Source organism: Aotus nancymaae, unplaced genomic scaffold (genome assembly GCF_030222135.1).
Source record: "Aotus nancymaae isolate 86718 unplaced genomic scaffold, 86718_ANA_hifiasm-v0.15.2.pri h1tg000015l_0, whole genome shotgun sequence".
NCBI lineage: Eukaryota > Metazoa > Chordata > Mammalia > Primates > Aotidae > Aotus > Aotus nancymaae.
In genome coordinates, this window is record NW_026988426.1 from 8,971,726 (window position 1) to 8,990,051 (window position 18,326).

General features: G+C 39.3%; 1 protein-coding gene across 4 annotated transcripts in view; it reads right to left on the minus strand.

The window, feature by feature from the left end:
* Nucleotides 1-16,920, minus strand: part of RNF145 (ring finger protein 145) — a 46,814-nt gene extending 29,894 nt beyond the window's left edge. The window contains exons 1-3 of one of the 4 annotated variants that reach the window (XM_064376497.1): nucleotides 16,590-16,920; nucleotides 10,511-10,724; nucleotides 649-757 (exon numbers count right to left, since the gene is read on the minus strand). In XM_064376497.1, the coding sequence (XP_064232567.1) occupies nucleotides 649-757; nucleotides 10,511-10,694 (293 nt within the window). In that variant the 5' untranslated portion in view covers nucleotides 10,695-10,724; nucleotides 16,590-16,920. Of the gene's footprint in view, nucleotides 1-648; nucleotides 758-10,510; nucleotides 10,725-11,297; nucleotides 11,431-14,167; nucleotides 14,305-15,106; nucleotides 15,493-16,589 lie in introns of those variants that run through there. The other 3 variants (XM_064376495.1, XM_064376496.1, XM_064376494.1) reach the window with 3 other exon arrangements.
* Between the last annotated feature and the right edge of the window lie 1,406 nt (nucleotides 16,921-18,326).

Genomic DNA, 18,326 nt, shown 5'->3' on the forward strand with positions numbered 1-18,326 from the left:
GGTAAATATCTTTCTATCAAAAATCATAAAACTCAAGTTTCAAAAGAAATTATACCTCCAAAATGTATTCCAACCCATTACTTCAGAGTGTCACTTTTGGTCCACCTATATTTTAACATTCTGTTCTAAAATAGGAAGCTCATATTCACTGGCAGCCCCAAGTGTTAAAATTTAGGTCTAGCAAACTTAGGTACACAACAACATGGCTAAAGAGACAGAAGTTCTGAGCTACACAACCTACCTCACCAGATAATGTAGATCAATCATTCACTCCACCTGGCTGCATCTTATGCTGATTCTTATACATCATAAACTGACTTCCTAAACTAATGAAGTCTGTAATTGTTAAACTGTCCCAGCCTGCCTTTAGAAATTCTTTTATCAGGCAATACAGGAAAGTTCAAGGATATCTTTATAAACATAACCTTAAGGCTTATTTCATGTTAAGCTTGTGTTTTAAAAATAGAAATAAAATGTGAGCACAAACCAGCTATTAATCTTGTGTAAGATTTAGAAAATGAGTATCAAACCAGTTTTGGACCTATCAAAGCTTTAGCTTTACTTAATAGTGTTCATGAAAAGTATTTTACTGGCAAAAGAAAACTTTAAATTCAGTCATACATTTCAAAAATGGGGTTATATTCTTACCTGGAAATCTGATGTCCTGCATAGAGGAGCAGAGCAGTCAAAAAATATAGATAAAGCTGAACCAGATGCTGCCTGGGCAATGTTAGCAGCACCACACTTAAGATATAACCTGTAGCAGAAATTAAAAGAGAGATAAATAACATACAATATTAATTTAGTTTCCCAATTAATTATAATAAAAGAAAGAGCTTGAAATAACTTTCCAAATAGGTTTCAGGATTTTATGAGATTTCTGATTATACTTACCAAAGTAAGTTTAGCATACTGACACCACTATGGGTTTTTTGTTGTTAAAAATGTATTGCATTTTTCACTTCTTTTTTAGATTTCTCTACCTAATAATCAAATATATCACACAAATGTACAACACAACTCCTTTCATCATCTACCTTTCCTTGATGTCAACTTACTTGTTTTATGCCAATTCTCTTTCTTTCTAGTCCCAGAGGAAGAACTGAGTACCTTAATGTCTCCCTCTAAGGCTGCCCCTTCCATGTGATTCAAGACCTTATTTCTCCAACCCCTGAAGGTCCTCTATCTCCTATACCTTCAGTCCTTCCCCCTGACATCACGCCTTACCTTTGTTTCAAAGAATGTGCAGGACTTTTATCCATCTTGAAAATAAACTTGTTTTCATAGTGATTTCTTTTTCCTATTAACTATTTTTCTCATTTCACTGTCAAATGTTTCAAAAGATCTATACCCAATGCCTCTGTTTTCTAAGCATCTATTTCTCCCTTTACCAACTACAATCGCTTTACAAATCCCCTTAACTCTTTTGCTCTAAAGAAAGTTGGAAGTCAACAATTGCCTACCTGTCGCATCTAAGACATTCTGCTTATTGTTGATACCGAAAATCCAGGCAACTACCATCAAAATGCTGTTACTCTTTGGCTCTGTGACGTGGATTTCCTCTTACCCTCTAACTCCTCCCCTTAATTTCTTTTCACCCTTTCCAATAAACTTTGAAAATCTGGTTCCTAAACGACTGTTTTTCTCTATATATACAGTACCTAGTGCAAACAACGTGTTTTGTAACTTCAAATATCAGCATCTCTTCCAGAAATGTTATCAATAAAGTTACTGAGAACTTACAATACACGCAAAAACATGTTCTCATTTCTTAGTCTAAGTAGACATCCCATCTCATGACACCTGAGATATATTCCACTTAAATGTTCTCATATTCAACAAGTACAAACTGTGCTCCCCTCATATTCAACAAGTACAAACTGTGTTCCCCACCTTCTCCCTCAACAAAGTAACTCAAAGTGACTCAAAACCTGAGTCATCTTTTCTCTCTTATCATCTCATCAAGTCCTGCTGAGCCTTCCTTGACAAATTCCTCATACGTTACCCCTCCATTGCAATCTCTATGTCCCATACTAATCTACTCTGCAATGCACAATATACTACCATCCTTCCTTTAGTCTCTTTCTATTCAACGTATACCCTATACTTCAAGCTTGTCCAACCGTGGCCCACGGGCCGCATGTGGCCCAGGACGGCTTTGAATGTAGTCCAACACAAATTCATAAACTTTCTTAAAACATTTTGAGATTTCTTTTTTGCAATTTGTTTAAAACTCATAAGCTATCATTAGTGTTAGTATATTTTATGGGTGGCCCAAGACAATTATTTTTCTAATGTGGCCCAGGGAAGCCAAAAGATAGGACACCCCTGATATACTTCATTACCAGGGTAATATTCCTAACACCATCACTTTTACTTGACAATTTTCCTGCTCTAAAAGTTAAGAATCTGACATTCTGAGCCTGACATTCTAGGTCTTACACAATCTGGACCCAGCCTACCCTTCTATAACCATCTTCCACTTAATTTACGAATCTTTATTAAGGCACAGGTACTCCTACTTATCCCCTAATGCCTCTCCCATGCTGAATCAATCATGCTAAAAGCTAAGGAAACATAAGCCTGCTTGGGACTAAAGAGATAGAACTGAGGATTTCCTACACACCCTAACTACAAGGACCATCCTTCAGAAGTCAGAGTTAAGTATTTTTATTTGCTCTTTATTTCTTAAAATAATTTCTCCAATTTTGTTAATCCCTACCTCAAATGACTTTAGGGGTATTTTAAAAGATACATATTATAGTTACTAAGCATTTCCACTGATTGTAGCTGAAGGATTTTCTAATGTCTATTACATGAAACTTCTCCTTAAACTCTTTTAATGAAACTGTCATTTTCCTTCCCAGAACGGTCTTGTCTTTTCTTTCTCCTACATATCTCGTATAAAATCAGCTGCCAAATCTTCTAGGTCAAACATAGTCATTTCATCCATTCCTTCAATTATGCAGTCATCCAATCAACATTATTATGTGTAAAGTATGACCCACTTGCATTCCTAGACATGGACAATCCAAAATTAATGTGAATAATAGTCTAGTGAAAAGTTAAGGATGGATAAAAGTAATTATGAGATTGGTGTTGCTATAATAAATGAACATTAGAAGGGCTATGGTTAAGTGATTAAGCTTAACTTGGATCTCAAACAGTAAATGGTTCTTTACCGGACTAAGAAGAAAGGGAAACATTCTAGGAAAAGGGAACCACAAGCATGAAAACCATAAAAGCATAAAAGGGTATTTCCAGGGGACAGAAAATTCTGTAGGTTAGACTAGAATTTGGTGTTAACAGAAAGATTATTGGGAGACAATGCTGAAAGAACTAGCAGCTAAAGCCTCAATATAAAGTCTAGATACAATAATCATTCGCATTTGGCGAATGGTTCTCAAATTCTTCAGATACCCATTTAGGTAAGAGAACAAAAACCAAAACCACAGAAGAACCATGGCTCATCTATACCCCATTTTCATATTCCAGTGGAAAAATAACTCTGTGATAACAAAATATTTGTATAAGAAAAGTTTGAGAGATTATGAATACTAACTATAAGAGCAGTATGAATGAATCATCTGAACTACAATGTATATATAATCTAATAATTTGAAAAATGCAAGCCAAAAATACTACTGATACAAATATGCATCACAACTCACTCTACGGCATTAACCAAACAATCCATAACAAACTAAGTTTATAATGACAAAGTCGTTAGTTTTTAAATTATTAACAGTAATTTATAACTAAAAAGCAAGACCAGCAGCATTTAAAAACGATGACCTAGGCCAGGTGTAGTGGTGCACACCTATAATCCCAGCTACTCAGGATGCTGAGGTGGAAGGATCACTTGAGCCCAGGAATTCAAGGTTACAATGAAGTATGATCACACCACTACACTCCAGTCTGGGTGATAGAGCATGACCCTGTCTCTATAAAAAATAAGGGCTGGATGTACTGGCTCCCATCTACAATCCCAGCACTTTGGGACGCCAAAGCAGGAGTATCACTTGAGCTTAGGAATTTGAGACCAGCCTGAGTAACATGGCAAACTCCTGTCTCTACAAAAAATCCAAAAAATTAGTCAGGTGTGGTGGCACATACCTGTGGTCCCACCTACTCAGGAGGCTGAGGTGGGAGGATCACATGAGACCAGAAGGTCAAAGCTGCAGTGAGCAAAGATCGCACCACTGCATTCCAATCTGGGTGACATTGAGACTCTGTCTCTAAATAAATAAATACATAAGTAAAAATAAAATAGAAATGATGACCTATGAGAACAGACTGTGAGAACAGAAAGAAAAAAAATAAATAAATAAAAATGATGACCTGCTTAAAACAACACTGATGAATCTAATAATTTCTACTATTTAAACATTATAGTAGTTATAGGGTAAACACACCTGACAGCAATAATTTAAGCATACACTGAGACTGACTCTGTATGGCAAATGTACCTAAAAGTGTGGTCCAAGCTAGGGAATCCAGGAGTGGCCAATCCAGAGATTCTTTCCTTGTCTGTGAGGAACATCTGAGCCCCTGGTGCATCCTGTGGAACACTGGCCACACAGGGGATTAGGCTCTGAGTTTTAGGATGAATGAAGGTTGTCATGTGGAGGCTGTTAGGGAAAAGGTGCTAAGTAAAAATGCTATATACACTGCATGCTTTTGCAAGAAGTTGCAGTTCTGTCCAGCCCACTGCCACTGGATTCTCTTCCCTGTATGTAAGCCTGCAAACAACAACAACAACAAACCATGTCTGGTTTGCTGGCTCTGGGTGTCTTCTTCAGCCTCTTTAACCTGGTGTCATCTCCCAGTGGAGCCCAGGGGTTCAGCACAACAGCAGGACTGGAGAGAAAATGAGAGCCTGGCTTATAACTGTTTTTGGGTATGGAGCTGCCAGTCAGTTATGAGATATATTTAAATAGGTCTTAGTGGTTACCTACAGGTGAGAACAAGGAAGTGAAGATCCGATGTTTCTAGCTTGGGTAATCAAGAAGACAGCTTTGCTATTAAGACAGTAAACATGGAGGAGGAGGAGTTCTGAGGTGAGATAAAGGTGATGAGTTTGGTGACTGACAAGTTGAAATGTCTATAGGTTATTTAGGTGAAAATGTCTAATAAGTAATTCAAAATCCATTCATTCAGGGCTGGGCACAGTGGCTAATATCCACAATCCTAGCAATTTGGGAGGCTGGGGCAGGAGGATCACTTTAGGCCAGGAGTTTGAGACCAGTCTGGGTAACAAAATGAGACCTTGATATATGTCTTTAGTCCCAGCTACTCCAGTGGCTAAGGGTTACTTGAGCCCAGGAGTCTGAGACTGCAGTGAGCCATAATCACACTACTGCACTCCAACTGGCAAGAATGAGACTCTGTCACGTACATACATACATATAAAATTCATTCATTATCAGGCACCAGCGAAGTGCTGGGAATACTGAGATAACAACCCCCTTCTTACCTTAAAGGAGCTCACAAACAATTAACAGTTGGGAAAATAGATAAGCATATGGACCCTTAGAATGCAGCATCATAATTGCTATGGTAGAGATGTGAACTGGTTCCATGGAATCACAGAGAAAGAACATCAACTCCAGACAACAGTGGTCAAACAGCAGTATAAAGTGGAGACAGAGATTTGCAGTCAAAACTATGTGAGGCCACTCAAACAACAAAAGATTAAAATTAAACACAAATTGTGGGCAATATCAACACTTAAGAAGTCTAAAGAAAACAAAAGAATCAGAAGCAACAGTCAGAGAGCTAGGAGAAGAATTGGGGCAAAAAAAATTTTCAAGAAAGAGGAAGTGGTAATCAGCTCAATAAACATAGAAAAGTCTGTAGAATGAGAACATAAGTGAGGCTTGAATTTTACATTTTAAGTCACTAATGATTTTAGTGATGGTAGTTTCAATAAGATTTTCATATCCATTTTTTCCTTTCTAGTTTCTACCTTGCCAGTTCTGGCTCTCATTACCTCATGCCTAAAATCCTAACTGGCCTTCTTACCTACAGTTTCTCCTCTCCCCAATCCATCATCCGTAAAACACTGCCTAATGAATCTTAAAATGCAGCTCCCCTGCTCTAGAATTCTCACTGACACACCATGACCTATAGAATTAAGCACACTATCTATGGTATGTATTCAGGACTCTTCACAAAAGCCCTACTCTACCTTACCAATATTACTTCTATTCCTCTTTTCATATCCTACACTCCAAAAAACAGTGGACAGTCACTTCTCTTTCAGCAAAACCCACCCTGGAAAGCTTCTAAGTTTGAAGATACAATTACATTCCACAAATACAAACTTTATTGCTCCCTACCTTAATTTTTAATCTCCTTAATTACAAACAATTACAAGATATAAAGGGGGAAAAACTCCCACTTACGGTAGCAATAAAAAAGATATAATACCTAGAGACTTAACAATAAATGTCTAAGACATACATGAAAAATCTTTAAAACATTCCAGAAGTACTCGAAATCTTAAACATAGAAAGACTTTCTCTGTTCTTGCATAGAAAAAGACTTAGAATCTGTAAGCTATCTCTTCATCCTAACTTAAAAACTGAATAATAATGCAGTGAGACAATGCGGCACACTTGTAGTCACAGAGACTCAAGAAGCTGCTGCAGGAGGATCACGAGCCCAGGAGTTCCAGGACAGCCTGGGCAACACAGCAAGAGCCCATGCTTCCCATCCACCCTAAAAATTAATAATGCAATCTCAATAAAAAAATCAAATGGGTTGCTTTGTTTTTGAAATGAGATCTAGACAATAGACCAGACAATTCTTAAATTCACACAGAAAACTAACCATAAAAAAAAAAGGTGTGAGGAGGAAATAAATAAAACGGAAGAGACTACTAACCCTATCGGACAGTAAAATATAATCAAAACCCTCAACAAATAAGACAGTGTGTTAATAGTTCACAACAGGCAGACAGATTAAAGGAAGAGAAGTCCAAAAATAAAACAAAATATGCGTGAGAATTCAGTATATAATAGTCAGGAAAAAAATGGACTAAACAAATAAAAAATAAAATTATAACTATAACACACTATTCATACAGATAAATGAAGCAAAGATTTAAATATAAAAATAAGAACACAAAAATAGTAAGATAAAACACAACAGAATTCTTTATAAACTCAAAAATCAGGAAGGCTTTTTTTCTTGCTCTATCACCCAAGCTGGAGTGATAGTAGAGACAGAGTTTCACCATGTTGGCCAGGCTGGTCTCGAATGCCTGATCCCAGGTGATCCATCCGCCTTGGCCTCCCAAAGTGCTGGGATTACAAGCGTGAGCCACTGCACCCAGCCAAAGAAGGCTTTTCTAATTGACTCAAAATACTAAAGCTTAAGGAAAAAATGGTAAATTCAATCACAAAAAAACCTTCTAAATGTCAAAAAATCATAAGCAAAATCACTGAGTTGAAACTGGAAAAATGATCTTCAACTTATCACATAGGATTAATTTCTGTAATATATACCAAATTCCCACAAATTGGTAAAAAAAGAATTTCACAGAAAGGTGGGCAGGGGATATAAACCAACACTCTCAAAAAAGAAAATACAGATTTTTCTTAAATATGTGTAAGTTCATTCATAATAGAAATGCAAACTAAAACTAACTTGAGTTCAAAAAATCAATTTTTCCACCTATTGGAGTAGCCAAAATATGTGTGCTAACAGGCTGTTTTGATAATATAGGATTGTAGGAACTCTTAACCACTGCTTTTGAAGTTACAAAATAGTAAAACCCTATGGAAAGTACTATATGTCAACACTTCAAATATACATAAGTTAACCCTAGAACAACATAGGTTTAAACTGTGAGAGTCCACTTACATGTGGATTTTTTTCAACCAAACTCTTATGGAAAATACAGTATTTGCAACATGCAAAACCCACATATACAGAGGGCCAAACTTCTGCATACACAGTTCTACAGGGTCAATTGAGAGACCTGAATATGTGCAGATTTTGGTATGCACGGGCATCTTGGAATCAATATCCAGCATATACCAAGGAATAACTATACTCTCTAAGCCAAGAACTTCACTTCTTGTAACTTAGTCCAAGGTTATATTTGTACTTGTTGAGATTATAGCTATACAAAGTTATTTAGCACAACACTGTACAAAATAGCAGAAGGCAGGCTATCTAAAAGGTCCACCAATGGAGTAATTAGTTCCATAAATTATGGTAGATCCATATGAGGATACTATGTCAATGTAAAATGCAATTGGGAAGAGAAGAAATGAGCCCTCAACATTTATTCAGAGTCTGAAGATTTGGCAGATTGTCATCATAAAAAAAGAGTACAAGACTCTATTTATAAATATCTAAATATAGTAGTTATGGTTCCATAATACATCAACAAACAAACAAAAAACATGGTTCAGAGCTACGTATACCATGGTAACATCTGTATAAAAAGGTGGAAATATATATATATATTTTATATTTACTTATGTATACATAAAAATATCTCAAGAATCATACAGAAGGAAATAAATGCTGCTTGGTGTTTAGAGTAAGAACTTAGTGAATGAACAACAGAGATGGGAGGGAGATACTTTTCTTTAAATACTTTTTATGTTTTTTGATTTCTGAACATAAATATATTATCTATTTTATTAAGGTGAAATTTGATTTAAATTTGAGGGTGAAATTCTGTAAACAAGAGCATTACATAAACACTAGGTAATACTTTGACAAAGGTAACTCCAACCAAAAAATTGTTCAAGCTGAAAATATCTATGCATGTAACCACTGAGCTTACTCTACTTTGGCATGGAGTCAGTGTATTTAAGAGGGCTGAATTGAGTTTCCAAAATTATAAGCCAGAATATGAACTTCAATTGTACTAGAACACATTCAGTTTCTAAAATTAATATTTCCGGTTATCAGGCAGCTGTTTTTATAATAAATATTTCAACCTATTCAGAAATAATATATAAGCACATTTTTAAAACCACAGTTATGTATGACTTTGCTGATTAAGCTAAAAATCTAAGCCAAGTACCCAAATGTTCTACAACTGACTGGAATTACTTTCCATAAACTGGCTAACGTACAAAGCCTTTAATAAAAGGCTGAGAATTATAGTGTTTTGCAATATAGAGGAAACTTCTCATTTCAGAGACTTTCCCAAGGTAATGCCAACCACAAAGATGAGTTTATTGAACCAAAATGTTTTGTTTCTAGAGTGCTGTCTTCTACTACATCATACTTCTTTCCACAACGGCTTACCTGGTACTCTCTTAGGGATGTAAGGAGTTCTCAGGGCTAAGTTTTAGAACCCAGGAAGTCCTTTTATAGATAAAAATAAATCTCAGAGAGACAGGACAACTCTTCATGACTTTATAAAAGATATACTTTGTGATAGGCAATTATAATAATATTAGCAAAACCAATATAGTACCATTCAAACCATGTCTGGAACTCTGCAATCACAACATTAATAAAATATATTGCTATATACATTACAAATAAACCAAAACTTAACCTAAAAAGTAAGGACTATGACTTTTATTCTAGATAAATGTTATGTTTCATGCTTGTATTTCTTGACTTTAATTTCTTTAATCTTTTTTTTTTTGAGACGGAGTTTCGCTCTTGTTACCCAGGCTGGAGTGCAATGGCGTGATCTCGGCTCACCGCAACCTCCGCCTCCTGGGTTCAGGCAATTCTCCTGCCTCAGCCTCCTGAGTAGCTGGGATTACAGGCACGTGCCACCATGCCCAGCTAATTTTTTGTATTTTTAGTAGAGACGGGGTTTCACCATGTTGACCAGGATGGTCTCGATCTCTTGACCTCGTGATCCACCTGCCTCGGCCTCCCAAAGTGCTGGGATTACAGGTGTGAGCCACCGTGCCTGGCCCTCTTTAATCTTTCATCATTATTTTTACCACTAACCACATAGCATATCAATAATACTTACATTTTTCTTGAAAGGGGATTCAAGCAAAAAAAAAAAAGATTATAGTTCCAGGAGGATTTTTTTTTTATGGAACAAATTATAGTATCATTTCCCACATTTCATTTAGCTGAACACTTTATCTTCAGCTGATGTTAATGTTTTAGTTTGTCTCAGGGAACAATAAAGAACATTGCATTTTAAAAAAGCTTACTTTCTGAATTACTACCAAGTCCCAAAACAAGGACAAATTAGAAGGGACCAAATGTCTCTAAAAGTATTTATCATTGTTTATATTTCATCATACTAAAATCTAAAATGTTTTCTTCTGCCTTCCAGTTTTATCCAGTAAAATAAATCCAATATACTCTCCACTTTATTCTTGCCTTAATATTTCATATGCAATGGTAAGACAAAACTATCATCAAGATTCATAAACAGTCATCAATAATTATATCACTATCATCTTAATGAAAATGAACTTTATTTTACCCAAATTCAAAAATATACAAAGACATAAATCAGAATGCTCACTATAAGATTAGAAAATATGATATAAACACTCACCTACATAATGCATATTAAGAGCCAAATACTTATACTGGAAAAGAGGGTTATTACTGAGACTACTTCTTTGGATCTGCTGGAAAAAGGAGCTGACATCCCATCTGTACAGGACATCCAACAGCATGATGCTTGGCACCCTCAGGGCCACATTTAACACTGCCTCCAGTTTCTCCTTTGCAGCCATGTTTTGTTTTGTTTTTTTCTTGGAGAAGACCTAAAATTTAGAACAAACAATATATAAAAATAAAAAGTCAATACAAATAGCTTTTAGATATCCTTTTATGAATCTAATGGGTTGTCACATACTGTACAAAACTATGTGAAAATGTGTAATACTATTTCTCAGCCACATCTACTATTTTTAGATTATATTCATGAAATAATCTCTGTATAGTGGTTTCACACTGGCCCATTCAGGTCTGCCCAATCTTATAATTCTGATTAAATGTTCAGGCCTCAAAACTAATTTTTTAAAAGGCCACTAACTCCAAATCTAGGAACTTAGCAACAAAACACTCTATAAGACTACTGTAACTTGCATACAATTCACTTGAAAAATTCACTGACTCCTATAAAATTGACATTTAAGTAGCTCGTAAGTGGGCAAATTTTGAATATTTACACTTGAAAAAGCCTAAGCAATTCAATAGAAACTTGATAATTCACACTTAGTTTGCAGCATCTTGTACTCTATCCTTTTCTTTATTCACTTAATCAAAACTGAAGTACTAAATTTACAATCTAGAGAATTCATTAGATACAGGTAGAGGAAAACATTATTATTTACAATCTCATTTTCTTGAATCTTTAAAATTAAACATGGCCTAAAATTCCCATAATCTGCCTTCAAAGTGTTCATCAAATGCTCATCAAATTCTTCCCTTGATACACAGTTAAGCAGGCACATGGAAGAAGCCAGGCATTGAGTCTGCAGCCCGTCTCTGCATAGACCTTGATAAGTAGTGGGGGGTGGGGATAGGGAAGGAAGAAACAAAAGGCAGTTAGTTATCAGGACCATTTACTATTTAAAGGAACAATTCAGGCTAGGCGTGGTGGCTAACGCCGGCAATCCCAACACTTTGGGAGGCAGAAGTGGGTGGAACTTGAGGTCAGGAGTTCGAGACCAGCCTGGCCAACAGGGTGAAACCCTGTCTCCACTAAAAATACAAAAATTAGCTTGGTGTGGTGACGCGGGCTTGTAGTCCCAGCTACTCAGGAGGCTGAGGCAGGAGAATTGCTTGAACCCAGGAGGCAGAGGTTGCAGTCACCCGAGATCACGCCACTGCACTGCAGCCTGGCAACAGAGCAAGACTCCATCTTAAATAAATAAATAAATAAATAAACAATTCAATGCCATGCTGCTTTATGATAAGGCTTCAAATTAATCCAAAAAAATTATAAAATAAGGCAAACAAGGCCAGACACGGTGACTCACACCTGTAATCCCAGCACTTTAGAGGCCAAGGCAGATGGATCATAAGGTCAGGAGTTCAAGACCAGCCTGGCCAATATAGTGAAACCTCGTGTACTAAAAGTACAAAAATTAGCTGAGTGTGGTGGCATGCACCTGTAGTCCCAGCTATTAGGGAGGCTGAGGCAGAAGAATTGCTTGAACCCGTAGGCAGAGGTGGCGGTAAGCCAAGATCGCGCCACTGCACTCCAGCCTGGGCAACAGGGCAAGATTCGGTCTCAAAAAAAAAAAAAAAATAGGGCAAACAAAAGTGGATAAAGAACAATTTAAAGAGTAAAGATAATTCTGGATTGTTGGCTCTGACAATATCCTTTTAAGAATTTTGCTGAGAAAGCTAAACACATTTCCAGCTTTGGCAGTAATTTCAGACATTACAGGACAAACGAAAACATTTATTTCTGCAGAAAATTATAGTGACAGATTGCTATGCTATGGTTAAATATTTGTCAGTATTTCCATCTTACCCTCCAATTTTCATAGCTTCCTAGTTCAGATAGTTAAAAGCTAAAGGCAACTCAACTTGGCAAACCGTTGTTAAAAGCTTTTCAATTATCATGTATCAACCATTCCCATAACCCAAATGTTTTTTATATATATATAGCCTACCAATAATATAGACTTAACATTTTTATAGATAAGTATTGCAATTCTGATTATTTCACATGAACAAGATCATTTTGATAATTTTCCTACAGAAGAAAAAATAATATTGTAAAAATCAAAACTAAATATCATGTCCTAAGGGGGAAAAAATGCACTGACAAGTAAAATCTCTAACCTTTAACATTTATTGCAAACCACACCACTGAGGAATCTAAACTGAATTTCTCAAAGCGCATGATATTATTACTTTTTCAATCCCAGGAAAAAAATATTCACAGAAATTGTTGGTAAAAAGTTTAATGCGTTTTTTATGTGCATAAGCCATCTAGATAGCTTTGGGAATTACACAGGAAATACTTACTTTGGTGAGCAAACTGATTAATTCAATACCCTCTTAGGAACTTACTTCAAAGTAATATGAATAGATTTTCTTTCAAACCACCAGCCACTGTGAAAATCACCATGTACTGAGATGACAGTATTACTGACAGTCTTTATACTATAAAGGAAAAGTAACTTTTTCCATATTCTGGAATCCAATATAAATCACTTCCTCTGTTTTTATAAGTAACAAGACGGGGAGGAGCTATTACTGAGTTAATACTTATAGCCCATATTTATTTCATTTGATTTGGAAACTTCCTCCTGTTTCAATGTTTTGCTATTTTAAAATGTACCCATGTTCACTATTTACTGTGGCTCCTACATGGGTAAAGAAGAAAATTTGAGCTAAACAAGTAACTAATCCTGCTTTAGAAATCAAGATTTGCTAAGGAAAAAGACCTTCCTAATCCGTACAGAGGATCATCTCTATTAAAAAGTCCCTTAGCAGAATGGTATATGTTCCCTCAATTTCCACCCACCACTCCTGCCTAACAAATATAATAAGAAACAGAAAATAGGACATATTTCTATTTCTACAAAAAAAAAAAAAAAAAAATACTGGGTCCCGAAAGCTGTCAATACTGAACAATATCCAAGAAAGATCCCCAACTCTACTACATAGCCAACGCAAGACTGAAATGTTTTTAAGAAGGACTTCGGATAGAATTAAGTATGCCCATTTAATAATGAATCTGCTGCTTACTAAACTTTTTTTTTCTTATATATGAGTGATATTTTAGCAAGTCAGTGGCAAGCTGGTCATGTGTGAGGGCACCTTTGAACCTTTCTAAAGTAAAAGTCCACATGATAGTTACCATCACAAACAGGTACTGTACACTATACTTTAGCACCACACACTAAACCAATATCAAAACAAAACTTTAAAATATTCATCTTCTTTGCAGGTACTTGCAATTACTCATACCTGCCAAATCACTCTATTATACAAAACAAAGTAAAATGGAGCCTTCTATCCTGAGCTAGAGAATACCTTTATAATGTTACCTCATTTATCTTGCTCCAGATTTATTGTCAGACAGGGCTAATGAGCATACTCTAAAGAAGAGGAGAGCTCAAAATTTTCTTAAGAACAAAATAATACCAAATAATCCTAGAAAATAAGCAGGAGAGCTGAAAGAGAAAATTGAACGGTTTAACACACCCAAAACCAAATATATAAAGTTCCTATACTGTTTTACCTTTGATGCAAGATCTTAAAACTTCCTCCTTGAACTCTCAAAGGAACTGGTAAAGTAATACTCCAACATGGTATCTCTGCAGGTAACATAAACTAAATGTGACTCAAACTTAAAGATGTTTTATACAGTAAAACAGCTAAAAACAAACCAAAAAAAAAAAAAAAAAAAAAAGACATTTCTTTCCAAAACCCACACGAGAGGTTCAACAAATGATAACCAAAAAGGAGACGACAACGATTTCATTAAATGACTTTCTCAGGCTTGGAAGCAGCAATCGGTACTTAAGAAAACAGTAATGTCTTGTAGAAGTATAATGTTGTACAGTTTACCATTCAGATTTGTAGGTTAGAAAACACAGGGGGCTTCATTCTACACTTGCCTGAAAATACGGCATTTTAGTTTTGAATATGAAGAAACCAAACAAATCGTCCTGAATAAGAAAAATGCAGGTTTTTTAAAGTCACAGCTAATCTCTGCTGAAAACTTATGTAAAATAAGAGAAATGAAAAATGTGATTTTACCAAAAAAAAGTACTCATATCTCCTAAACTTTTTTTAAAAGACAAAGAAAAAACAAGAATGACAAGTGACCCAATTTAAAATTATTCAGTACACTACTTCTGTACCTTCCATCTAAAAAAGAAAAACAAAAATCATGATTCACCATTAATCTTTCTTTCTCCCAACCAGTTAAAAAAAAAAAATTCTACCATCAAGTGAAGCTGATTTTAAGAAAAGCAAATTTTCGGGCTGTCCATCTGTTAGGATGGTAAGTCTTGAAAATGTTAAGAGCACAAAACTAGAGCCTAAAATCCTAAGTAAAAGCCCAGAACTGAGATACCAGGAAAGAGAACGCACGTCTTACATAAGCAGTGGCACATGTTTTAAATATAGCTGGTCCTCCCCACTCCCACTCGTTGCTAGCTAACTTTGTATGTACCTGATCTCCACATAAACTACTAGCAATTCTGTGGTTTCTCATCATCTCCAAAACCGCAAAGACAGGGAGTCCACTCTGAATACAAAGGCCATCTTTCAACTTAAGGAGCAGAGAGAGGAAATAAAACTGCTACTTCTGCCATCGGGCGCTCAGCCTGGGTCACGACTGCAGCACCAACAGCTCATCCTTTTGGGCATGAATCAAGATTCAGTAAAACTGCACACTCCGTATTTTAAAAAATAAAAAGACACACAGTCCTCTCCTTCCCTTTCAGACTAGTTTCCTGTTTACTGCAGACTGCGATGCAAAGCCATCCATTACTCTTTGACGCCTGCTCACTGCACAGGCCCCCTTCCTCTCTCCCTGCACCTCCTCCCACCACGCCGGCTGATCTCAGAGGCGTTTGAACTATAGTAACCTCAACCCAGCTCGCGGCAAGCAAGCAGCGCAGCAGCAGTAGCAGCAGCAACCCGGCCGCCGCCGCGGGGCTAAGAGATTACGTTCAGCAAAAACTCTGCCAGGAAAGAGGCTCGGAAGCTCCCCTCCTATCTCACCAAGGGTGCTGGCTCTGTCGCGCCGCGCCGCGCCACGCCACGTACCAAAAGGCTCGCGAAGAAAAACGCGGGCGAAGTTCAGCATCCCCGAAGAGAAAGGGAATTCATTCCAGAAGGGGGGTGCACGGGTCTGGGGGTCCTTGGGTGGGGAAAACATAACTAGAGGGAGAGGACGTAAGGAATGGCAAGCAAGAGAGGAAACCATGGGGACAAAAAGGAAGGGACGAGCCCTCTTACTATAAAAAGGGGCAGGCGAACGGGATGCAGAGCAATGGGTCCCCCCTCGAATATGGATTGGCAGGCCCTTCCGCACCCCCAAACAACCTCACACCACCTCAAAGAGGGGAGGGAGACTGAGTTTGGGGCTGCGTAGATCAAAGAAGGGTAAGGCGAAAGGAAAGAGGGAGGGGAGCTTGGAAGCAAAGTGAACAAAGACGCAAAAGAGGCAAAGTTGGAAACGAGAAAGGGATCTGGAAAGGGGCCGCTCTACAAGGGTCTTGAAAAAGGCCTTGAAATGCGATGCTGGAGAGGCAAAGGGGGAAAGCCCCGAGGAAGGGCATCTTAGGAATGTAAGTGACCGCTCGAGGCCCTGAAGAGAGGAAAGGATGGGAGGCTGGGGAGGCGGCGGCCGAGGCCCGAGCGCCAAGAGAGGGGGCTTTGCGTGGGGCCCGGGAGGGGAGCGCAGGGTCGGAGAAAGGCGAGGACGGCGAGAGGGGCTGGAGAATGGGAGGGAGGGATGCTGCGGGTGAACACGGGTTGTGGACTCCTTCAAAGCTAGGGAGAAGAGGGAGGTGAAGCGAGATAAAGGGAAAGGGGCGAAGACGGAGAAGAGGAAGGAGTCGGCGACGCGATGGGGGAGGGGAGGGAAGCCGTGGGAAGCGGCCATGGGGCGCAAGGATGGGAAGGGGCCGGGCGGGCGGCGCGGTCACCTCAGGCTGCGGCCTCCCTCCCTGGGGGACGGCGCTGCCAGCGGGCGGGCTCCGCAACTCCCCGGCTCTCTCGCCCGCCCTCCCGTTCTCCTCGGGCGGCGACGGCGGGGCCGGGACAGGGCGGCTCACAGCGGCGGCTCTTCTGCGCCGGGCCTCGGATGCTGCGTCTGGGGAGGCGGAGGCAGCGGCGGCGGCAGCGGCCCGGCCCGTACGGTCACCATCGTCCGCGGCAGCAGGCGCTCGCGGGCCGAGCCCCTCAGCAGCCGGCGACGGCGGCGGCAGCGGCGGCCATACCCTCTTGCGTTCGCTCCTCCCGCCCCCGGCGCTCTGCGGCGGCCGCGGCCGGGCTTCCACACTCTGCGCCTGCGCGCTTCCCAGCCAGCGCGGCGCGCCCCTCCCCCGCCCCTCCCGCGCGCGCCCGCTCTCACTCACAATCGCGCCCGCGGAGTGCTTTCCGCGCTGCCTCCGGTGCGTGGGCGGGAGACATAAGCTTCGCCCAGCCGGCATAGCCCTGCTCCTGCAGCTATGGAGACGCGTACCAGGGCACCTGTACGCGCACTGTGACACGCGCCATTCTGACACACGTGCTCTCTCACTTCCAGACACCACGGGCCGCACGCGCTGACACACACACTCACCTGCAGGGACCACGTGGGAGATTTGAAGGGCTGATCCTGTCCTGGTGCATTCGCAGTAGCAATGATGCGAGAATTCCTTTTAACCCCGTCACTGACTGGACTAGACTGTCAACTCCTTGGCGTCTGGTATGGCTCAGCGGTGCCCAGCATCGAGTGCAAGCACTCAAACACCTATAGAGTAAATGAATGGAAGAATGAATGCATTGGAACTGTTCACTGAGTATCTATAACAATTCTGATCCCATGGTTTGGTCCAAAAAATTTTACTGCAGTATGTGCAGTATGAAATTAAATGGTGTTTGTGTGTTCGTCTTGGCTTGGCCTAAGGTTCAAAACAGATTAATGTATCCATTTGTTCTGTCTCTGTCCCAGTCTGTGTCACAGATGCACAATCCTACCCTAATTTAAATGTCAACACCTTTTAGGGCAGTAATTGTTTTCTACAATACATAGCCTGAAGCATATTGTGTGTTTACACAATGATAGTCTTTTAGGCTTGGCAAGACTTCTCATTCCGTGTTTGTCTACCACTCTGCCTCACCACGACCTTCCGCAAGCCCCACTTCTATCTCCCCCCCCGCCACCCGTCTTCCACCACCACCAAAACCCCTCCACTGTTTCTTGCTTTCTCTTTCATTAGTTCCTGGAGAGCCAGTTGCTATGAGAACCTAGCCTGGCCTTAGATGTTGAAAGGGCCAGATGGGTAAGATGTTGCAACTATACTGGGTCATGCTGACATTGTGAAGCCCCAACCTCTGCATGTGCAAGAGAAATTAACGTGCTGTAATCTCAGTATCTGTGTGGAGGACCCTCCTTGAAAATTCAAGTCTCTGGCCTCTGCTCTTTGAATGGCAACCCCCCAATTCTGAACACACTTTTATCTTGCTAAAATTGTGAAAGCAAGCTCTGTATTTAGAAAATGCAATCCCTGGAGGTATCAGTCAAGCAAACTCAGAGTTAACTTGCCTTTGTTAGTTTGATAGCTCTGTAGGAATCAAGTGTTTAAAATGTGTGAGAATTGTGTACATAACTCACTATAACCACCTTTCATCCAGGTGCCTCAGACTATTTCACCATAATCATTAAGCCTGAGTCTGTT